Source organism: Trachurus japonicus, chromosome 24 (genome assembly GCF_045865225.1).
Source record: "Trachurus japonicus isolate A0001 chromosome 24, Traja_1.0".
Classification (NCBI taxonomy): Eukaryota; Metazoa; Chordata; class Actinopteri; order Carangiformes; family Carangidae; genus Trachurus; species Trachurus japonicus.
The window spans coordinates 24,161,442-24,179,359 of record NC_140930.1 but is presented as its reverse complement, the minus strand read 5'-3'; the positions used below and the strand labels follow the sequence as shown (position 1 = coordinate 24,179,359).

Below are 17,918 nucleotides of genomic sequence, written 5' to 3'. Positions count from 1 at the left end.
GTTGAAAATCAAGGTCAAGTGATGAGGGATCATGATGTAATTCCATGCAAATTTACAATTGCAATTACATATGCAAAACTGATTCAATGGTTTTTATCACTTTTACAATCCTTGTCATGACACAGATACAGAATTCATCCAGCCTGCTCATCAGAGGCGGTGACACAGCTGATTCCTGATCAGCTCTGACTGCTGAATATCCAGAACAGTCATGACAAAACCAAACAACACACAGTGCCTGGTGTGACAACATGCAGCCACGTTTAATCTAATTCTATTGACATAATATCTATATTAGCAGAGTGACGGGAAACACACCCACACTGGGACGCATAATCACACAAGTAATACAGTGTGTTAAAGTCACCTCCCACTGCTTGACTGTTACCAGTCTCAGTTTGAATCATAGTAGCTACTGATAATACATGGTGTATAACGGAGGTAGCATTCCATTAACACTGATAATCCTCCGACTATCTTACCAGAATTTACCAAATAAAAATCTGGAGTGCAAAAGCTTAAACATGTGACCCTCACAATGTAAAATATGATTGTATTTTTATTGTTTGACTCCACATCTGCAGAATACTGTTACTATCTCTTTGACAGTAAATGTGCCATCAATGTTTTGCTTGGTTCTGTGATGAATCACTGATGGACAGAACGAGATCTGCTAAGGTCACAGTGAAGACAAAACTATAACAAAGGCTTCTGCTATTAGCGCCATTATTTTCTAGATTGCTAATAACAAACAAAAGAAAAATGTACCTGATCATCAAAGGTCCCATACTGCAGAAATAGTTCCCACACTGAGATTAAGACAGTCCTAAATCTTGACTCCAACCTAATCAGCCTGACCTGATCTCTCTCTCTCTCTCTCTCTCTGCTATGTCTGTCTACTTCCTCGATTCCTGCTCTGCCTTACATAAACCACTCAGTCAGTCAGTGCTCTATATGTTAACACTGAGTATCTCTCACTTTGCCCCTGTGCTGACACGGTGCAGCTGATCCACCGGGCACCAACAGAGCGTTGATCGGCTAAAAGGCCTGCCTATCAAAAACCCAGTGTCCCACAGCTAGGGAGCTGCAGTGAGCTAGCTGGTCGGTTTCCCATGTAGGCATGAGATCAAGCCAGTACAGATTCTCTGGAGGATTAGCAGCGAGTCCTTCTGAGGGGAATTACCCTGACACAGCCATCTGGACAGCAAAAATATTGCCCACTACACCAACTATCGTCTGATCTGAGGAAGAGTCAGCTATATATCGCCCAGCTGTCCCTCAACCATGACCTGACAAACCAAAACCATTCAACCCTGTCTCAAATCAAAGCAGAAGATTTTTGAAAACAAAGCAAACTATCTTTTGAAGTGTAAATTCAGTTGAAGTGGCTTAAAGCTGCATAGCATGTGTGATTTGTATGGAAGGTTTTATGTTGATTGTAGCTAGTCTTTTAACAGTTTAACATGTTGACATGGACTGTGAATATGCCAAAAGATCATGTTTGCATTATGTAGATGTGGTGGTGTTGTGGTTTAGTATTAAATATATAATCCTACAGTTGTTATTATTTGCCTCTCTTCTTCTGTTTTGTGGTTGACAGTGGGTACTCATCATTAAAGCTTTTGTGAGCCATCAGCTGAAGTGCTCCATCAAAAGTCATCAGACTTCATTAAAGAGCAATTAGACAAAGCACAGGCCATTAGCCAGTTCACTTGGGTGAAGCCTGTTTTAATGAATCAATGTCTGATAAATGGTCATGGAAGAGGCTGTAAAATGTATAGTTGAAGTCCTAAAAGTTAAAAACATTCAAGCATCATTGTTGTGAAGGTGTGACAGAAATCTAGTCTGATACTTTGCAAACAACAACTAGACATCCTCCCCAAACCCCATGCAATAATAATAATAATAATAATAAAAAGAATTGAACAATCTCAAAATTTGGGAATAACTCCATTTGTTGATGCTCTTTTGTTAAAATCCACAGATTTTGCAGAAGCAATACCAATACCAGCAATAAGAGCATGCACTTCCACCGCCAATGTATTGACCTGTTACCCCAAATATAACCTGTTTAAATAGAGCAGAGACACGCTGTTCACCCACAGGAAACACATCTGGTTCATTGTGTTTAACAGAAAAACACCAAAACTGTCATCGCAGACCTCAGTACTCGTAATTTAAACCATTTGTGGTCAGTAAGAGATTGGCTGTTGCTCACTCCATGTACAGTACATGCTCTTTGGTCCAGTGTTTGTGCCACTGTGTTGATACAACCTCAAAGGTAAATAGTCAATATAGATAATCTTATCTAAGTATAGGTCTACATATTTTAGATTGATAAACGCATACACAGATGTACACACCCAGCCCAACCCTGCACTAAAAACATGATAGCACAACATAATACACACCACACACACGTGCATCAAGCTGTATTTTACCTGCCAACCAGTTGATAACCAGCCTCCACAGGACAGTGTATTTCCCTGTATGACTTCTCTCGCTCCTTCTATCTTCACAAGGGAGGGAAACAAGACAATGAACAAACACTTCTCCCTCAGTTCATATCTGTTTGTTTTATGTAATGTCAACCAGCAGCCCTCCCGCCCTCCCTCTGCCCTTCTTTGTGTGCGTGGTAACTCTAAACTCCAGGATCGGGTGTCACATAAGGAGGAAGAGGAGGAAGAGAGAGAAGTTATTAAACTGAAAGAACCTGATGGACGGATAGAAACTGAGAGGGGTTGCCAGTCAGAAAGATTAAGAACTCAGAACATTGAGAGACGATTAGACAAGAAACAGGGAGAGACGGGAGACTCATGAAATGTTAGTTTACTCTGAAACCTGTTCTTCTGTTGTCAGTGTGTGTGTGTGTGTGTGTGTGTGTGTGGATAGGTGTGTCTTGACGTAATAAAGAAAGTTCAAACAGAGAAATACACAGTGTTTGTCTTCATTTTTGTGCATGTACATGTGTGAGTAGGTAAATGTCTGTCACCTCACACCCACACATAATAAACGTTCAGCTCTGCACTGTGCTGTGCCAACTCTCTGAATGACACATATTAAGTTGGGGAAGATGTTCCACCTGTCTCTTGCATAAACCAAAGTTATTAGATGTCTGAGGAATGCATGAAAATCACCACATGTTTCCTTTCATATTCAGCTGTCACTCATTTTAAGAGCCTGCATGATTACCTTGACGTAACACATACTGTATTAGAAATCTGTAAATGTATTGTCAGTATTTTGACTCAGAAACATCCAACATCACTGTAAAACAGATATAACACTTGAAACCCTGACAAAACTGTAATAAAACACACCTTTGTGAGCCTTAATGGATGTGCAGATAGTCCACTTGTGTCCTGGATGGACAGTAACATGTGCGTTTGCATGAAATGTCTGATAAGCTTCGCTGAAAGCATCTTTAAGCAAATGAACTGAAAAGATTTTGTCTTCATTTTAAGAATAGTTGTCCTCTTTAACAAGCAAATCATCTAGATTTGAATGTTTTTTTTATCTGTTCATCTTCATAGTGTGTTTTTAGGATATTTGATGGGGGATGCTTGTATTATGAATATAGATTTAACAAAAGCTTGACTATTTTGCAGAATGTTTATTAATAATAATCAGAATTTAGAGCTCAATCTTTCTAAACCCCTGTGGTTGAAGACCCCTGGTGGTGGTGCAGCCTGACTCTCGACCACTAGGGGGCAGCAGCTGCTCTCTAGTCTCTGCATCACTAGAGATTCCTCTACTGTAAATCCATGACAACTGAGGGGGGAAAATGATCTGCACTTTTACTGCAGCGTTTGTTTAAATGTGATAAAAACAAGTATAATCTTCATAACACAGTGACGTATGTCAGATTATCTTTAGTTAAGATTAAAGTTCAACATGAAATTGCGTGTAGCTTGTGAGGAGTGGTCTTGGTCACAGAGCAGAGCAGACCACTGATCTTGTTTGGGGACAGTCACATTCACACTGAGGCCGTCCGGGAAAAATGTGAAAAATGTTGTGCTCTTCATACCAAGAGAGTGAAGAGGAAAATTCACAAGTCACCCAGCTCAATGCAGTAGCTGAGGCCTTACAGTATGTGCTGTGACACACTCAACTAAACTAAAAAATGTTCCTGTTATGACATCCAATTTTATAGCTTCAATGAAAAAGCTGTTCAGTAAAATGCTGCTGGACTTACTGCATTGTATTTCTATTTGTGTAACTTCCTCATCCATTCAAACTGACATCTCTTAAGCACCTTATTATAGCTTCACTTTGTTAACATTTCAAACAATTAAACCAAATTCTTCTTTACTGTTAATTTTATGCTTATAGATGCAACAGTAGCACCTGATAGGATGGAGTTACGTCCAATGTGTAGGCTAACTTTGATTTAATTGCATCGTTGTTCTACAATTAGATGGCGTTATTCTTTAGTTCATCAAAGAAGGAAGAGCGCGCACACTCAAAAAGAAAAAAAAAAGAAATAGTCAGGAGGTGCTCGGATAACAAACAATTTAAAAAGAACAAAAATCCAGCAACACTCAGTGTCTTTCTGATGTCTTTAATGCCTCAGGCAACTACCACAGACCGGTTTAGACGGTCAGTCTTCGACACACACTGAAGTTGCCTGTACCAGTGAGGCATTAAAGACATCAGAAAGACACTGAGTGTTGCTGGTTCTTCTGTTATTCTTTAGTTTTCCATCACGTTTATTCCAAATCATCTCAGAAGTTGAGGAAGCTCTATCCAGAATTTTCCAGCAGCCACCTGTCGTCCAGACTCTGCCCCCGCATATCACAGACAAGCTTGATGTGAGTGTTTCCCATCTCAAGTGGAAACACTGGAAAGAATCTCATCCTCTGGTATCCATGGGAACGATCTCGTCATTTACCGCAAATTCCACAATCAAGACGGAGGGCAGATACTGAGGTTTTAATATTTTCTCTTGTGTGTTTGGGGATTTACAACATCCACAGGCCTGCAGTCGTGTCAACAGTGACTCAGGGCCTTTGCCACCTTATCATGAATATTAGTTATCAGTTCATCAAAACACTCCTTTAACCCAATGAATACATCCAGCGCTGTGGTCAACATCTCCTCCCCTGATAAAAACAGTGTGGGCGAAGGTGAACCTCACCCTTCTGAACCATGTCCCTTGTCTTCCATCAGGTCAAAGAACCATGTGTGTGGTTTTCCCAAATTCAGATATGTTGTTATCTGTGGAGAATTATATGTCCTCTGCGTAATAATGTGGCTGGAAAGAAAAAAACAGGAATAGAAAGTATAGAAAGTTTTAGGTCGTCAGTAATGTGGCATTGGTTTGACCTGACCTGTCACAGACAGCTTTCCATATGTCATTCAAATGTATGTCATTCAATGCAACCTGTTAGTTTCTCAACTTTCTCAACTCTCATGATTTTCCATAGAAGTTACAAAACAAAATTGCTTTCACAGTCACTTTAATTTACCACTGATCCATTGCTGGCCACATTCAAATAATTTCCAGCAGTGCTTGCATGCAAACACTGAATAAACAAATATTCATTCATGAACGCATGCAAACAACCAGACACAGGTTATGTTCAATGACTTTCACCCACTATCTTTAAAGGAGCATTTCTAGTTTAATGAGACTGATAAACTCATCTGGTTTAGAAGATGTATGGGCACCAAGAAATCTCAGCAATCTTTGGTCTATATGTATTAAACTGGCAGAAGAAACAGAGGAAGAAACCCTGTGGAATAAAACACATTAAACTGTACTGAGCTATTTATTTTTATCTGCTTGCTTTTATGGTTCTCACTATCTATTCATCTATTGTGTCACAATGGTAGCATGTCAACCACAACAGTTAAGACATCTCTAACCCCAAGCCCAAACCACCTCTACCCCAAGCTGCCTCTGGAAGTCCTTACCCCATCTCTAAAGCTGAGACAGAGGTTGTGGAGGAAACTCACCACAATCTTACTCTTTTGGTCACTAAATGCTAATTCAGACTGAGGATATCCATGGCTGACGGTATAGGAGCATTTCCTCTGATGACGAAGCAGAGTCTGAAGACTTGCCTGAGTGGTTGAGGCAGCATGGCTCCATGCAGATGAGATTTGTCCCGATTTGTGGGAAGTCTCTGCCAGAGTGTCTCTGATTCATTGCTGAAACTCAGATTCAGGAAGAATGATTATTCCATCCTGTTTGTAGAACAATGGAGAAAAACTCTTTACCCTGCCAAGATCTATATGAGTTTTGTGGACTTTGGGCTGTGACCAGGTCTCTTAGGGGATCTTGTGGGGGCACTGTGGACATGAGATTCTGGGACTGGAGCTGGAGCTGCCTGGTCCCTGTATGACCACAGTGAGACTTGTGTCTGTATTCCTGGTAGAAAGTCAAACACCTTCATTGTGGGAATTGGGCTTCACCAGCTGGTTTGTCCTTGCCACCCGTCCTGCTTGTGATTTGCATGGACGGAAGAGGAGCTTAAAAAAAAATCCCATACTATTTGCAGATGATGTGGTGCTGGCCTCATTCAACAGTGAGCACCACAGGGGAATTCTCTTTGGGTTAGAATGGAGTTTCTGCCTCTGGAGAGTTCTGGAGTTTCTGAGTGAAGGAGTTGATGAATTTACAGAGTCTTGTCCACCAGTGGGGGTGGGATGGAGCAAGAGATTGATGGCGGATTGAGTAGTAGCCTATCAACTGCAGCAGGACCACCGTCAAGATGCTGGAAACCAAAAGTGTCCAAAAGAAAAGAAAGGGCTCCCACACACTCAAATATGTGCAATATTTCACTTTAATGTGAGCTTTGGGTCTAGCAGACCTTCATCAGAGCTTGAGAGGATTGAGTATCAGCAATAAAACCTGCCAAGGCAGTTGCCTTCTTTGCCCAGGTGACAGTCAACGCTTGATTTATTACTCCTAATCACTTGTAATATGTATTACTTAAGTAAACGATAATGTAGCCATCTTGTTTCACTTCAATTGTCTGTACATCATATTGTCCAACAAGAAGCATGCTTTATGGTCCAATGTTAAATCATCAACCTATAGCCTACCTTCATCGCCCAATGTGATATCTTTTCATGGGGCCCAGAATCCCTGGTCATGCCTTAAAATTAAAGTAAAGTAAATGAAAGTCTAATAGAAAGTCTGTAGACTCCATATAAAGCAGAAGTAAGCGAAATGTTTGTGTTAATATAAGTCTTAAATAGTTATATTTTCCCGACGGCAATCACTTCTGTAGAGTGTTTGGTCTGAAACACGGGTCTGTCAGTCACTCTGCTCTGCTGTAAGCCGAGGAGAAAACTTTCCTTGTATCCTACAACCTTTATCCAATGAGGAGAGAGAACGGCATAAAGGGGCGGTCCTCTCTGTGTGTGCAGCCAAGGGATGCGCGTGAATGTGGTGACGTAGGGACGAGGACCAATAGATCCATGACGAGGGCGGGGACTAACTCCATCGGCTGACAAGAAGTTAGCCAAAACCACCGGATCACTTACTTCTGCTTTCAATCAATCTTTATTTATAGAGCACCTTTCATACATGGAAATGCAACAAGTGCTTTACACACATAGAAAATTAACATATTTAATGTTAAAGGTGTTCAGAAATGGCCGTGTGTCCAGTTCATGCCGGATTTACTCGAAAATAGAATTTTACACAAAGTTCGGGCTACATTGTCTGATAGATGAGTTATTACACAAATGTTAAGACCCAGTGGGCTCAAATTCAATTTTCTTTTCTGTAGGCCTACACCTTTAACAATAACATATGGAAATGGAAACAATGGTCTAAAAGGAAAAACACAACAAAACTAAGTAGACCAGACAAAAACAGATGCACACAATAGTCAAATGTAAAGGCTACAGTAAATCTAGACCAGGTGCTTGACAGTACAGTATAAAGTTACTCTTACAACTGTAACTCATTACTGTTCATTTTATTGCACTAAGGGCTTCCCCGTAGGCTACTGCACGTGCATGTACACGCAAGAGACCGAGCGCGCGGCGCAGCTTTTCAGTTTTTATCCTTCCAGTGAACCGAGAGAGAGAGAGAGAGAGAGAGAGAGAGAGAGAGAGAGAGTGTGTGTGTGTGTGTGTGTGTGTGTGTGTGTGTGTGTGTGTGTCTCGTCGCTTCCGGCTTCAGACAGACAAACAGCGCCTTACTACGACCAGAGGAGTCCGACAACACACATGACAACACAGCGGAGCTCCACTCGTCCTGTTGAACCTGAGAACGAACCGTGACCTCAGAGTTTCTCCAGTCCGCCCGACATCCACACAGAGACAAACAACAAGCTGCTCGGGAGGGAGAAAGAAAGACATTTTGAAAATCTTCTTCTCTCTGGTGGAGGAGGAGAAGGAGGAGGAGGAGGAGGAGGAGGAGGATTTTTGGTGAGAACGTGAAGAAGTAAAACGTCGAACAAGTCGGTTTGTGTGAGAAAACAAAGAGTGTGAAGAGGAGAGGAGAGCCGTGTGTGTGTGTCTGTGTCTGTGCACGAGGCGGACAGAGGAGGCTGATCCACGGTAACGCTGTCGGTGTGTGACCGGACTGACTGAGACCAGCACCGGGGAACCGGACTGAGGTGAGACCAGAGACCAGAGACCAGAGCCAGAGCCCGGTGTCAGGTCACGACCTCCACTGAGCAGGTGACTGATCAGGTTTATTAGTCGTTAATAACACAGCTGCTACAGATGTGGAGCTGACAGGATTATAGACATCTTCTTATTTCTGTGTCAATCAGTTGTTGTTGTTGTTTTTACTCTCATGGTGTTGTGTGATAGGCTACATGCTCATGTTCAGATTGACCTGCTTTGTCATGCTGTAGCTGTCTACGTGCATTAATGCCACTGATAGAGGCTGGGACTGGGGCATCATGCAAATCCAGAGATGAATATCTATGAGATCTATGAAAGTGTTGTTTTCAGCAACTGTCTGTAACAACTTGTGCTGAAGAGCACTGAAACTCAAATAATTGACTTTCAAATAACTGAGGCTCAGGTTTTTCCAGATTGTCAAATTTGCTCTTCAGCTTAACAAATGTCCTGGACATCAGTGTTTGCTCATAAAAAGAAGAGGAGCTGATAGAAGTTTGACTATTTGTTTGGTTTGGGATTTAGCATATTACTGGGACTGTTTGAACTCAACACATGCGTAATGATGTTAGCCCCAGATAATTAGGTTGCATAATATTACAGGTGACTTGAAGATGTGCAACAAATAATCACTTTTATTGTGGAATATTGGTGGTCATTTGATTCATTGTTTGATCAAGAAAAATGACTTAGGAAAAACGGTTCATCTTCATATCAGAAAAGAAGAAATTATAGAATCTTTTTTTGCCTAAAAAATATGATGGAAAATCATAATAATAGCACATCAATCAGCTTATTGATTAACTGACTAATTGGTGCAGCTCCAGATATTTAAAACTTGGGTGGTGGGTCTTCTGTTCCCCCTGTGGCCTTTTTCTACGCGTAATTTTAAAGCCGTTGTATAAACAAAACAGCCAAATCTCTTCAACAAATGTTTTTCACCTTCCTGTAACATGTTGTCCCCATCTGCTTATTTAAATGTCAGAGGACAACGGTCGTTGTTGAAGCTGTTTAGTCAGGTCTCTGTTATTTTCTTAGTGGACTGTACAGTAGGTTCGTGCCCACTTGTGTGGGCAAGTGGACATTTTGAATACTCACACAGTCCCACTCAATCTGACACCAGGGAGGTAGTGTACAGTTATACCAGCCACTATTCATTTGAGGTTTGCTCCCTTTTTACTACAGTTAGTACAGTTAGTTTTGATTACTTATTAATTATGATTATGGCTTATTAGCAGGTCTCGGTGAGGATGATGGTTTACTTGACTTCCCGCCTTTTTCCGCTGATTCTGTACTAATATGGTATCTACAGCGTGTTTGAGATTTGAACGTGGTCTTCACGGATGCTTCAGCATATTTTCTGCTGACACATTCGTATTATATTTATCTCTAAGGGAGGTGGAGACACGTCAGGATCAGAGTAGAATTATATTTCTGTTCTCATGCTTTTCTCTATTCCTGAATGTTTTCTTCCAAGGAACATACAGTACCTTTATTAAACTGAGCTGGTGAATGTTACATCCCAAAGAAGGATAGACCGTACAGCCAACACACTTTAGCTGAAAACCTCTGATCAGTAGCTTTTAATGTTATAATCAGTAAAACCTTAATGATCCCTGTGGAGAAATCTGACCCTTTGGCAAGTGCTAAGTCCTTTAGCACAAAGAGGAAAAGTCTGTGGGATGTAGCAGCTCACCATGGGCAACATGCAGGGTCAAAGTGGCCAGCGCTGCTTCAGTCGGACAACTGAGCCATTTCACAGACAGTAAATCCAGCACTTCTGAATAGACAGCAGAACCAAAATAGTCTGTAAACACCTCTCTTTCCTTCCTCGCTCTTCACTCGTTCCCCCGACTCCCTCACTCCTGTCCTCTCCCTCCCTCTCTCTCAAATCTTGCTCATCTTCCTCTGTGATTATCCCTGGTGTTGTCATAGGAACTTTTTTTTGGGATGTCAGGGTCTGGTGAGCAGAGAGAAGTGATTACGCAGAGTGAAAAGGCAGCACTGGTGGTTCGTAAGCCACTCGAGAGACGGGCCATTCAGATTGTTTCCTGCCTCTCTCTAACTGTGTCACTCCCCAACAAGGAAATCCCATGTTTACCTCGTAGTTCATGGCCTAATGTCTTAACTTATCTGCAATCAAAACACATCCCAGGGCAGTTTGTGGCATGAGGGTACCAGTATGTTTGAGTGAGGCGAAGTCTGGACTGAGAAACATTTCAAAAGCTACTTGTTTCCAAGACGTAGAAGCTGCAGTTTGTTTTTGCTCGGTGCTCTGCATGACAGAAATGATTACAGTGTGTGAACAAATATACAAGATCTTCCTGGAGACACACACACTGAAGCAGATTAAAGTGCAGGACATGACTTCACTGCAGTCAGTTTTTTAATGCTTAAAAAAAAGAATTTTGTTTGGCAGTCAGAACAAACTGAAACCAGAAATTAGACCAGAATTAGAAATTAGAAATTAGACATTGATGCACGGTTGACCAAAGCGTATCAAACACAGCTTATTTTGCATATCTTTTTTTTCTGAGCAGAACATAATACTACGACCTGTCGCTCATGTTCATGAACACTTAAACCACTACTGGACAGTTGTGTTCAGCTCTACTGTTACTGTGCATTCTTCTCATTCATAGAGGAGCATCTTTTTAAACATGACTGGTTTGAGTTCCTGGGCGTCTGTTTCTGATCAGATTACTGAAATAGAAAGGCCGGTAAATGATTGTTCTTCAGACCAAACTTCGCTGATCTAATCGTGTGAAAACAAGCACCTTTTCTTTAGTTTAATAATGACTCGCAATTTCTCGAAACAAAGTTAAGTAGAAGACCAAGAGCGTGTTGTTTACTCATTCAGTGAAGACTCCACAGCTGAACGGTGGCTGTTCCTCCATCTCTAATCCTGCTGCCACTTCTTATCTGTGTTTGCCTCCCTCCCTCTCTCTCTCTCTCCCTCCTCACCTCACTTTCCCCCCTGCCCTTTCTCATTCTCCCACTGCCTTCTCTACATCTCCATCTTCCTGCCCTTTTGCCTCCCTTGTTCATTTTCACCCTGAAACAATGTCACCTTGAAGTGATTTTATTTTTAGCCTGGAGGCACCAGCTGACTTCAAAGGCTGAGAGAGAGTTTGGTCCGGCTCCCTGGACCTCGGCCTCGGTCTCGAGTCCGACGTCAAAACAAGAGCAGGGGAGGGGTTCATACAGTTAATTATGTAAAAGCCAAACAGCTTTCAGGGACAGTCTGGTGGAGCTGACCGACCAGCTCTTAGTTGGACAGGAAAGAAGACGATTCCCACTGAGAAGGCCCAATACTGAGCTCTGTAAGAAAACAGCTGTTTGATTCAAATGAGGATTGTAAAAAGTAGTAAGTAGTGAGTCAGACATTACCTCCACATACTTCTCCACATCTATACGTCTGTCTGTCGGGGTTATTTCTCATTTCTTTAGCTCAACTCCCAGTGTGAACAATGATGTCTTCTATTTTGGGTTAACAGCAGGACTGCATGAATAATCGTCTTTGTCCATTACGTAATTAGGAATGACTTGTCTTCAGAAATGGAAAATTGGCCTTCCAGAGTCATTTCTGAAAAGTCTTGACATTTTCATCTTAAAGAGTGTTGTCGTCTTTTTGATTCTCGCTCCAGCGACTTTCCAGCTCGTTTGCCTCACTCCCTTTAAAACCGTAAGACAGACACAACACTGTACAATGAACTCTCCTCTCCTCTCTCCCTTTTCATTTTTCAGTGGTGGACGCAGATTTCCTGGCAGGGCTGCTGCTGCTGTCTGAATGCAGAGGAAACACTGAGAGCTCTTCTCCAGACCTCCCTGCAGCTTCAGGGGAGATTATCAGATGTGTACCCAGCACTCAGAGCCCCTGGCCCGGCCGCGGGGATGGCAGCCTCTGCCCTGAAGCTCAACAGCCTCGGAGTCATGAACAGGTTAGTTGTGAAACTAACACAAGTAGAAATACTAGAATATATATTTGGTCCTTATGGTTTATCTTTTTAATACATTTCATGCTGTCATCCGCATGCTGTCTCCAGTCTAATTACTTCCCAGTCCTAATGGTTAGACAAGTTGTTTTATTGCAGGTTATTAACATTCTCCTCTCCTCCTCAGTAGTAATCAGTTTCACACCCAGTCAGGATCTGGTTCCACCTCCCAGTCTAGAACCAACCCAGTGGCCCGACCTGTGCTGCCGGTTCCAGATCGGAGCACCTACTGCCAGCTACTGGGTGGAGGTCTTTACAGCCCCACCAGCCCTAAGGTAACTTCATTATATCACATCCAGCTTTTCATGTGTTTTCATTCTCCACACTTTTTTTTTTTATTTTATGAATTTTTTTTACTGTTATTGAATTTGTTTTATTGTGCCTGGGTGTGGTTGTGTTTAACGCTTCATTGAGCTGTGGATACATTTCTGTTTTTACTCGAGACAGACAATAAGGAATCTATCTATCTATCTATCTATCTATCTATCTATCTATCTATCTATCTATCTATCTATCTATCTATCTATCTATCTATCTATCTATCTATCTATCTATCTATCTATCTATCTGAGACACATCCCACGTATTATTCCTATTATAAAGGTTAATTGTGTTTTAATTTTCATAGGGATATGTTTAGAAGATCAATCAATAAAGTTTTGAGAAGACACTTTATCTATCAAGAATAAATCACACTGTCACAATCATTTCATGAGAAGAGGTACAAAAAATATTTTATTCCAACTTCATGGCCACCAGTGTAAATTTACATTATCAGATATATGCTACAGTCTTTTCCACTTGGGTCGACAGTAAAAGTTACACCACGTTGCTTTAAAAAGGTAAATGGAAACATAAAGGATCAGATAAAAGTTAAAAACTGCCTTTGTTTGTTTTTTTTGTCTTTTTACAGTATGTTGTTGCCAAGCAGCTGAAGATGGTTGCTGGAGCTGTATATTACCATCAGCTGTTATATTGATGATATGAATAAATGATAACCCTGATGTGTTTGTCTGCTCCCAGACGAGTCCCCGATCCCTCGGTCAAACCTTTGTCTTCCCACCTCCGTCCTCTTCATCCTCGCTGTGCACCAGTCCCACCCTGCGGGCCCGCTCCCCCACCCTGCGAAGCCCCGAGCTGCTGGGAGTCAATGTGGGCCAGAGGGTCCGACGCCTGAGCTCGCCCGGAGGTGAGGAGAGAGGAGAGGGAGACGGGCAGGAGGAGAGGGGAGGAGAGTCTGGAGGAGGAGAGAGGAGAGAGGAGAGGAGACGCCAGGCACAGCTGCTGCAGATCCACAGAGAGCTGCAGAACGTGGAGGTGAGTTCACATGTTCCTGTCTTCTTTGTTTGCTGTGTCTCTGTCTCCACTCCACCGCCTGTGTCTCCACCTGCTACTCTGTCTTTATTTAGAAGTGTAAACATTAACCAACACAGAGCAATGTATGAAAACGCTAAAGCAGGGTGCCCAAACTTTTTTGGCTTGCGAGCTACTTTTAAAATGACCAGGTCAAAATGATATACCTCTATTATTTATGGAGGTATATCGTGCTGTTATCTGTGTTTATATACTGTATATGTATATGATATAACACTGTGTATAACTGATTCTGAGAGAGTAATGTGACCTTGGTATTAGACATAAAAATTAACCTTGTCAAAGACCAACAATGACAAGATGGCAAACTTAGATGGACATCTGTGTGTTGGGGTGGGGGGGCTCACCTGTCAGAGGAGCACTCTGTTGTTTCTTTCTATTCAGCCTGACATTTGGCTGCACTGAAAACTGTTCAAAATGTAAAGATCTAACCTCCATCTGAGCAGCGATCAGCTGAGCTAGAGCACAATGGTCGCGGCGCTGCACAGCTGGAGCAGCGTGCCTAGTCTACACCTGTTTTATAACATTAAAGCAACACTATGTAGTTTTTCGACTTTAAAATAATGGTTTTAAACTCAGTGGTAGAAAAATGGTTAAGCCTGAGTGGGGTCGTGTCGGCTGAAACTGCACTATGTAACTTCCCTGCACGGGTAGGAACACCGTGTTGAGCTCCAGAGACCGAGCTCCAGCCCGGTCTCCCTGCTCCTCTCACCCACACACCAGCGCCCTGTGCTGGGCCGCATGGCCGGCCAGCCTCCCTCCAGCCTCTGGAGCTTTACTCGGCACCAGTACTGATGGCACTGGTACCGTACTGGTAATGACGATGGCAACGGCACCGGTAACGCACACGGTGACGGCAACAGAAGCCGTAATGACGGCGGTGACGGTAATTGACCACTTGCACAATGTAGTGTGACGCACTTCCGGGTTACGAAGTTACGGGTTGTTTACTTCCGGCGATCATCTTTACCATAGCGCTTGCTGTATTTAGATTAGCCTACATCTAACACTTTACACCTAACTCTCTCATTCTACATTCATAGTTATGTTTTTACATATTGTTACTAGTATAGTCAGTTCCGTTTGCATTTTTATAGTGGTCGAAGCATTTGTGATCATTATTGATCGCATTTTGCAATCATTAATCATTGATCGCATTTTGCCGTTAGCCGCTCGGCTAGCGAAAAGTCACGGAGAATTAAGACATGAGGAGCAAAGAGAGGCTTAAAGAAGTCCTTCTAAACTCTGTAGAGTTGGTTGCCCTCTTCATAAACATTACGGTGTTTTTTCTTTTTCTTTTTTAAATAAAAGCCGCTAACGGCTAGTTAGCCACTAGCCGAGCGGCTAGTTAGTTATATTAAAATGTTATTTAAAAAATAAAAATAAAAAACACTGTAATGTTTATGAAGAGGGCAAAATGATAAAAAAAAATCTTCGACTACTATATAAAAAAATACAAACTGAACCGACTATACTAGTAACAATATGTATGAATGTAGAATGAGAGAGTTAGGTGTAAAGTGTTAGATGTAGGCTAATCTAAATACAGCAAGCGCTATGGTAAAGATGATCGCCGGAAGTAAACAACCCGAACTTCGTAACCCTGGAAGTGCGTCACACTACATTGTGCAAGTGGTCAATGGTGCCGGTACCAGCAACAAATTCACATAGGCTACTGTGACTCTCTGGGAAAGACACAGTAGCAGACAGTTGCTCTTCTCAACCAGAGCAGTAGCTACCATGAATCCTACATAATGTTGCTTTAACAAGAAAACAAACATTGCCGATCGTCCTTTCAATCACCGATCGGCACATGCCTATTTGGGATGATGGATGATAGACTAAAATCTATTGAAAAAGAAACAAAAAAACGATTGAATGTCATGTGTTCTACATGCACTACCTTTCTGATCTACGGTCGATTCTTTTTCATTATTTTATCTGGTTTTCTGGGAAGTCAGAAAAATGCTAGTGACTGTCACTCAGCTACAGGCGATGATCAGTAGAGCAGAAGGAAACAAGACAAGTCTGGACAGAAGCTCATGTTCAGCTATCAGGAGATATATTGTGGAAAATAATACAAAGCGACTAAAGATATACCAAAATTTATTTATTGATTTTTAGGCTTGGGTTTTAATATTCAATTTAGTGCAGTGTTAATTGGTTCATGGCTGTGTATGTCTCTCACTCCTCTCTGTGTGTTTCAGGTCAGGGGTAAGGTGGGCATTTTTGAGGCCCACATATCCGGGATCCGAGCCCAGGTGCTGAACAGTGAGCTCCAGCGCAGCCCCCGATCTCCGAGGCGATCGCCGAGCCAAGCCCCCTCCCAACCCGGCCAAGGAAACACAGCTACATGTCCAATGACCCACCCACCAGAGAGTCAAGTTCCCCCTGTTGTCCAAAATGGGAAGGGAACGGGGTCAGAAGTAATGGCAGGAGAGAGGAGAGAAGGAGGAAGGAGTGAAGACAGTGCAACTAAGATGAACACAGAAAATAAGACACCGATTGGTCAGAACGGCCGCTATTCAGAAACAACAATGCAAACCCCCTGTTTAGATGGACCGTTAGTCTTTCAGGGTTCTCAAGAGGCATTAAACCCAGATGGAAGGAGAGACAGAGGGTCAACAGAGGGAGAAAGACTGAGAGAAAAGGAGGGAGAAAGGGGGAAGGTAGAGAGCAAAGAACTGCTGGAGGAACGGACAGAAAGAGAGGTGAGAGAGGAGCGGCCGAGTTCTGAGATGCTGCTCCACACGGTAGCAGACAGGTCGGAGGTCCACCCAGAGCCCCCTGCTTCCTGTCAGGGACAAAGCAGCCAGGGCTCTCTCACCGATCAAACACCCAACCACTCTCCCTCCATCCCTCCCTCCGTCTCTCCCTCCATCCCCGCGGTCATAATAACCGACCATGGATTGGAAAGCCAGCCTCAAACTTCCGAGGGCCCCGGCTCGGACCAGGGACCCTGCTACCACCCAAGCCCCAGCTCCAGCCCCGTGCCGGGGCCCAACCCGTCCACGCGCTCCCTCAGGAAGCTGTCGTCCTCCTCCGCCTCCTCCGCCGGGTTCTCCTCATCCTGGGAGGAGTCTGAGGAGGATATTTCCAGCGATACGGAGAAAGGGGAGCAGCTCCTCAACCCTGCGCTACTCACTTCTCAACAGAAAGCAGTAAGTAGAGTCTGAAACAGTTGTTATATTAGCTTTTTTCTTTCTTTCTTTCTTTTTTTTAATATATACTGTATATATTAAAGCAGAAGTAAGCGATCCGGTCGTTTTGGCTGACTTCTTGTCAGCCGATGGAGTTAGCAGTCCCCGCCCTCGTCATGGATCTATTGGTCCTCGTCCCTACGTCACCACATTCATGCGCATCCCTTGGCTGCACACACAGAGAGGACCGCCCCTTTATGCCGTTCTCTCTCCTCATTGGATAAAGGTTGTAGGATACAAGGAAAGTTTTCTCCTCGGCTTACAGCAGAGACTGACAGACCCGTGTTTCAGACCAAACACTCTATGTAAGTGATTGCTGTCGAAAGATATAACTATTTAAGACTTATATTAACACAAATATTCCGCTTACTTCTGCTTTCATTACCTGTATACTAGCTGCATATTATCTGCATATTAGCTACATATTTGCTGTATACTAGCTCATAATTAGTTATATATTTGCTCTGTAATAGATATATAGTGTTCATAAGGGAAGAGTCAGAGAAACAAGTGGATTACCTGTAAAAGTCCAGAGATAGACCAAAAGGTTTTTAGCCACCCTGGCAAAATGGCCCCAGCAAAGTGTTTGGGTGGGTTTGCCGATCACCACTTTTGGCCCTGACTGAAGTGTCTCGACAACATCAACATCAGGTGATTATCACGACAGTTGTACAGACATTCAGACGCTGATGATGCCCCAGAATCAGCAGCAGGTCAGACTATCTGTCTGTCATGGGAAATATTTCAATGTCTACTTCAG

The 17,918-nt window shown here is 42.7% G+C and overlaps 2 protein-coding genes across 4 annotated transcripts in view; one reads left to right on the top strand and one right to left on the bottom strand.

The window, feature by feature from the left end:
• The window catches only part of epb41l2 (erythrocyte membrane protein band 4.1-like 2), a 65,362-nt gene extending 62,871 nt beyond the window's left edge, over window positions 1-2,491 (bottom strand). The window contains exon 1 of one of the 2 annotated variants that reach the window (XM_085771448.1): window positions 2,442-2,491. The gene's annotated coding sequence lies outside the window, so the exon portion shown is untranslated. Of the gene's footprint in view, window positions 1-768; window positions 957-2,441 lie in introns of those variants that run through there. The other variant, XM_085771450.1, reaches the window with a different exon arrangement.
• Window positions 2,492-8,139: 5,648 nt separating this feature from the next.
• LOC146962021 (inositol-trisphosphate 3-kinase A-like) overlaps window positions 8,140-17,918 on the top strand; it is a 29,912-nt gene continuing 20,133 nt past the window's right edge. Inside the window, exons 1-5 of one of the 2 annotated variants that reach the window (XM_085770587.1) lie at window positions 8,140-8,579; window positions 12,337-12,530; window positions 12,715-12,859; window positions 13,608-13,901; window positions 16,166-17,119. In XM_085770587.1, coding sequence (XP_085626713.1) covers window positions 12,484-12,530; window positions 12,715-12,859; window positions 13,608-13,901; window positions 16,166-17,119 — 1,440 coding nt within the window. In that variant the 5' untranslated portion in view covers window positions 8,140-8,579; window positions 12,337-12,483. Of the gene's footprint in view, window positions 8,580-12,336; window positions 12,531-12,711; window positions 12,860-13,607; window positions 13,902-16,165; window positions 17,120-17,918 lie in introns of both variants that reach the window. The other variant, XM_085770586.1, reaches the window with a different exon arrangement.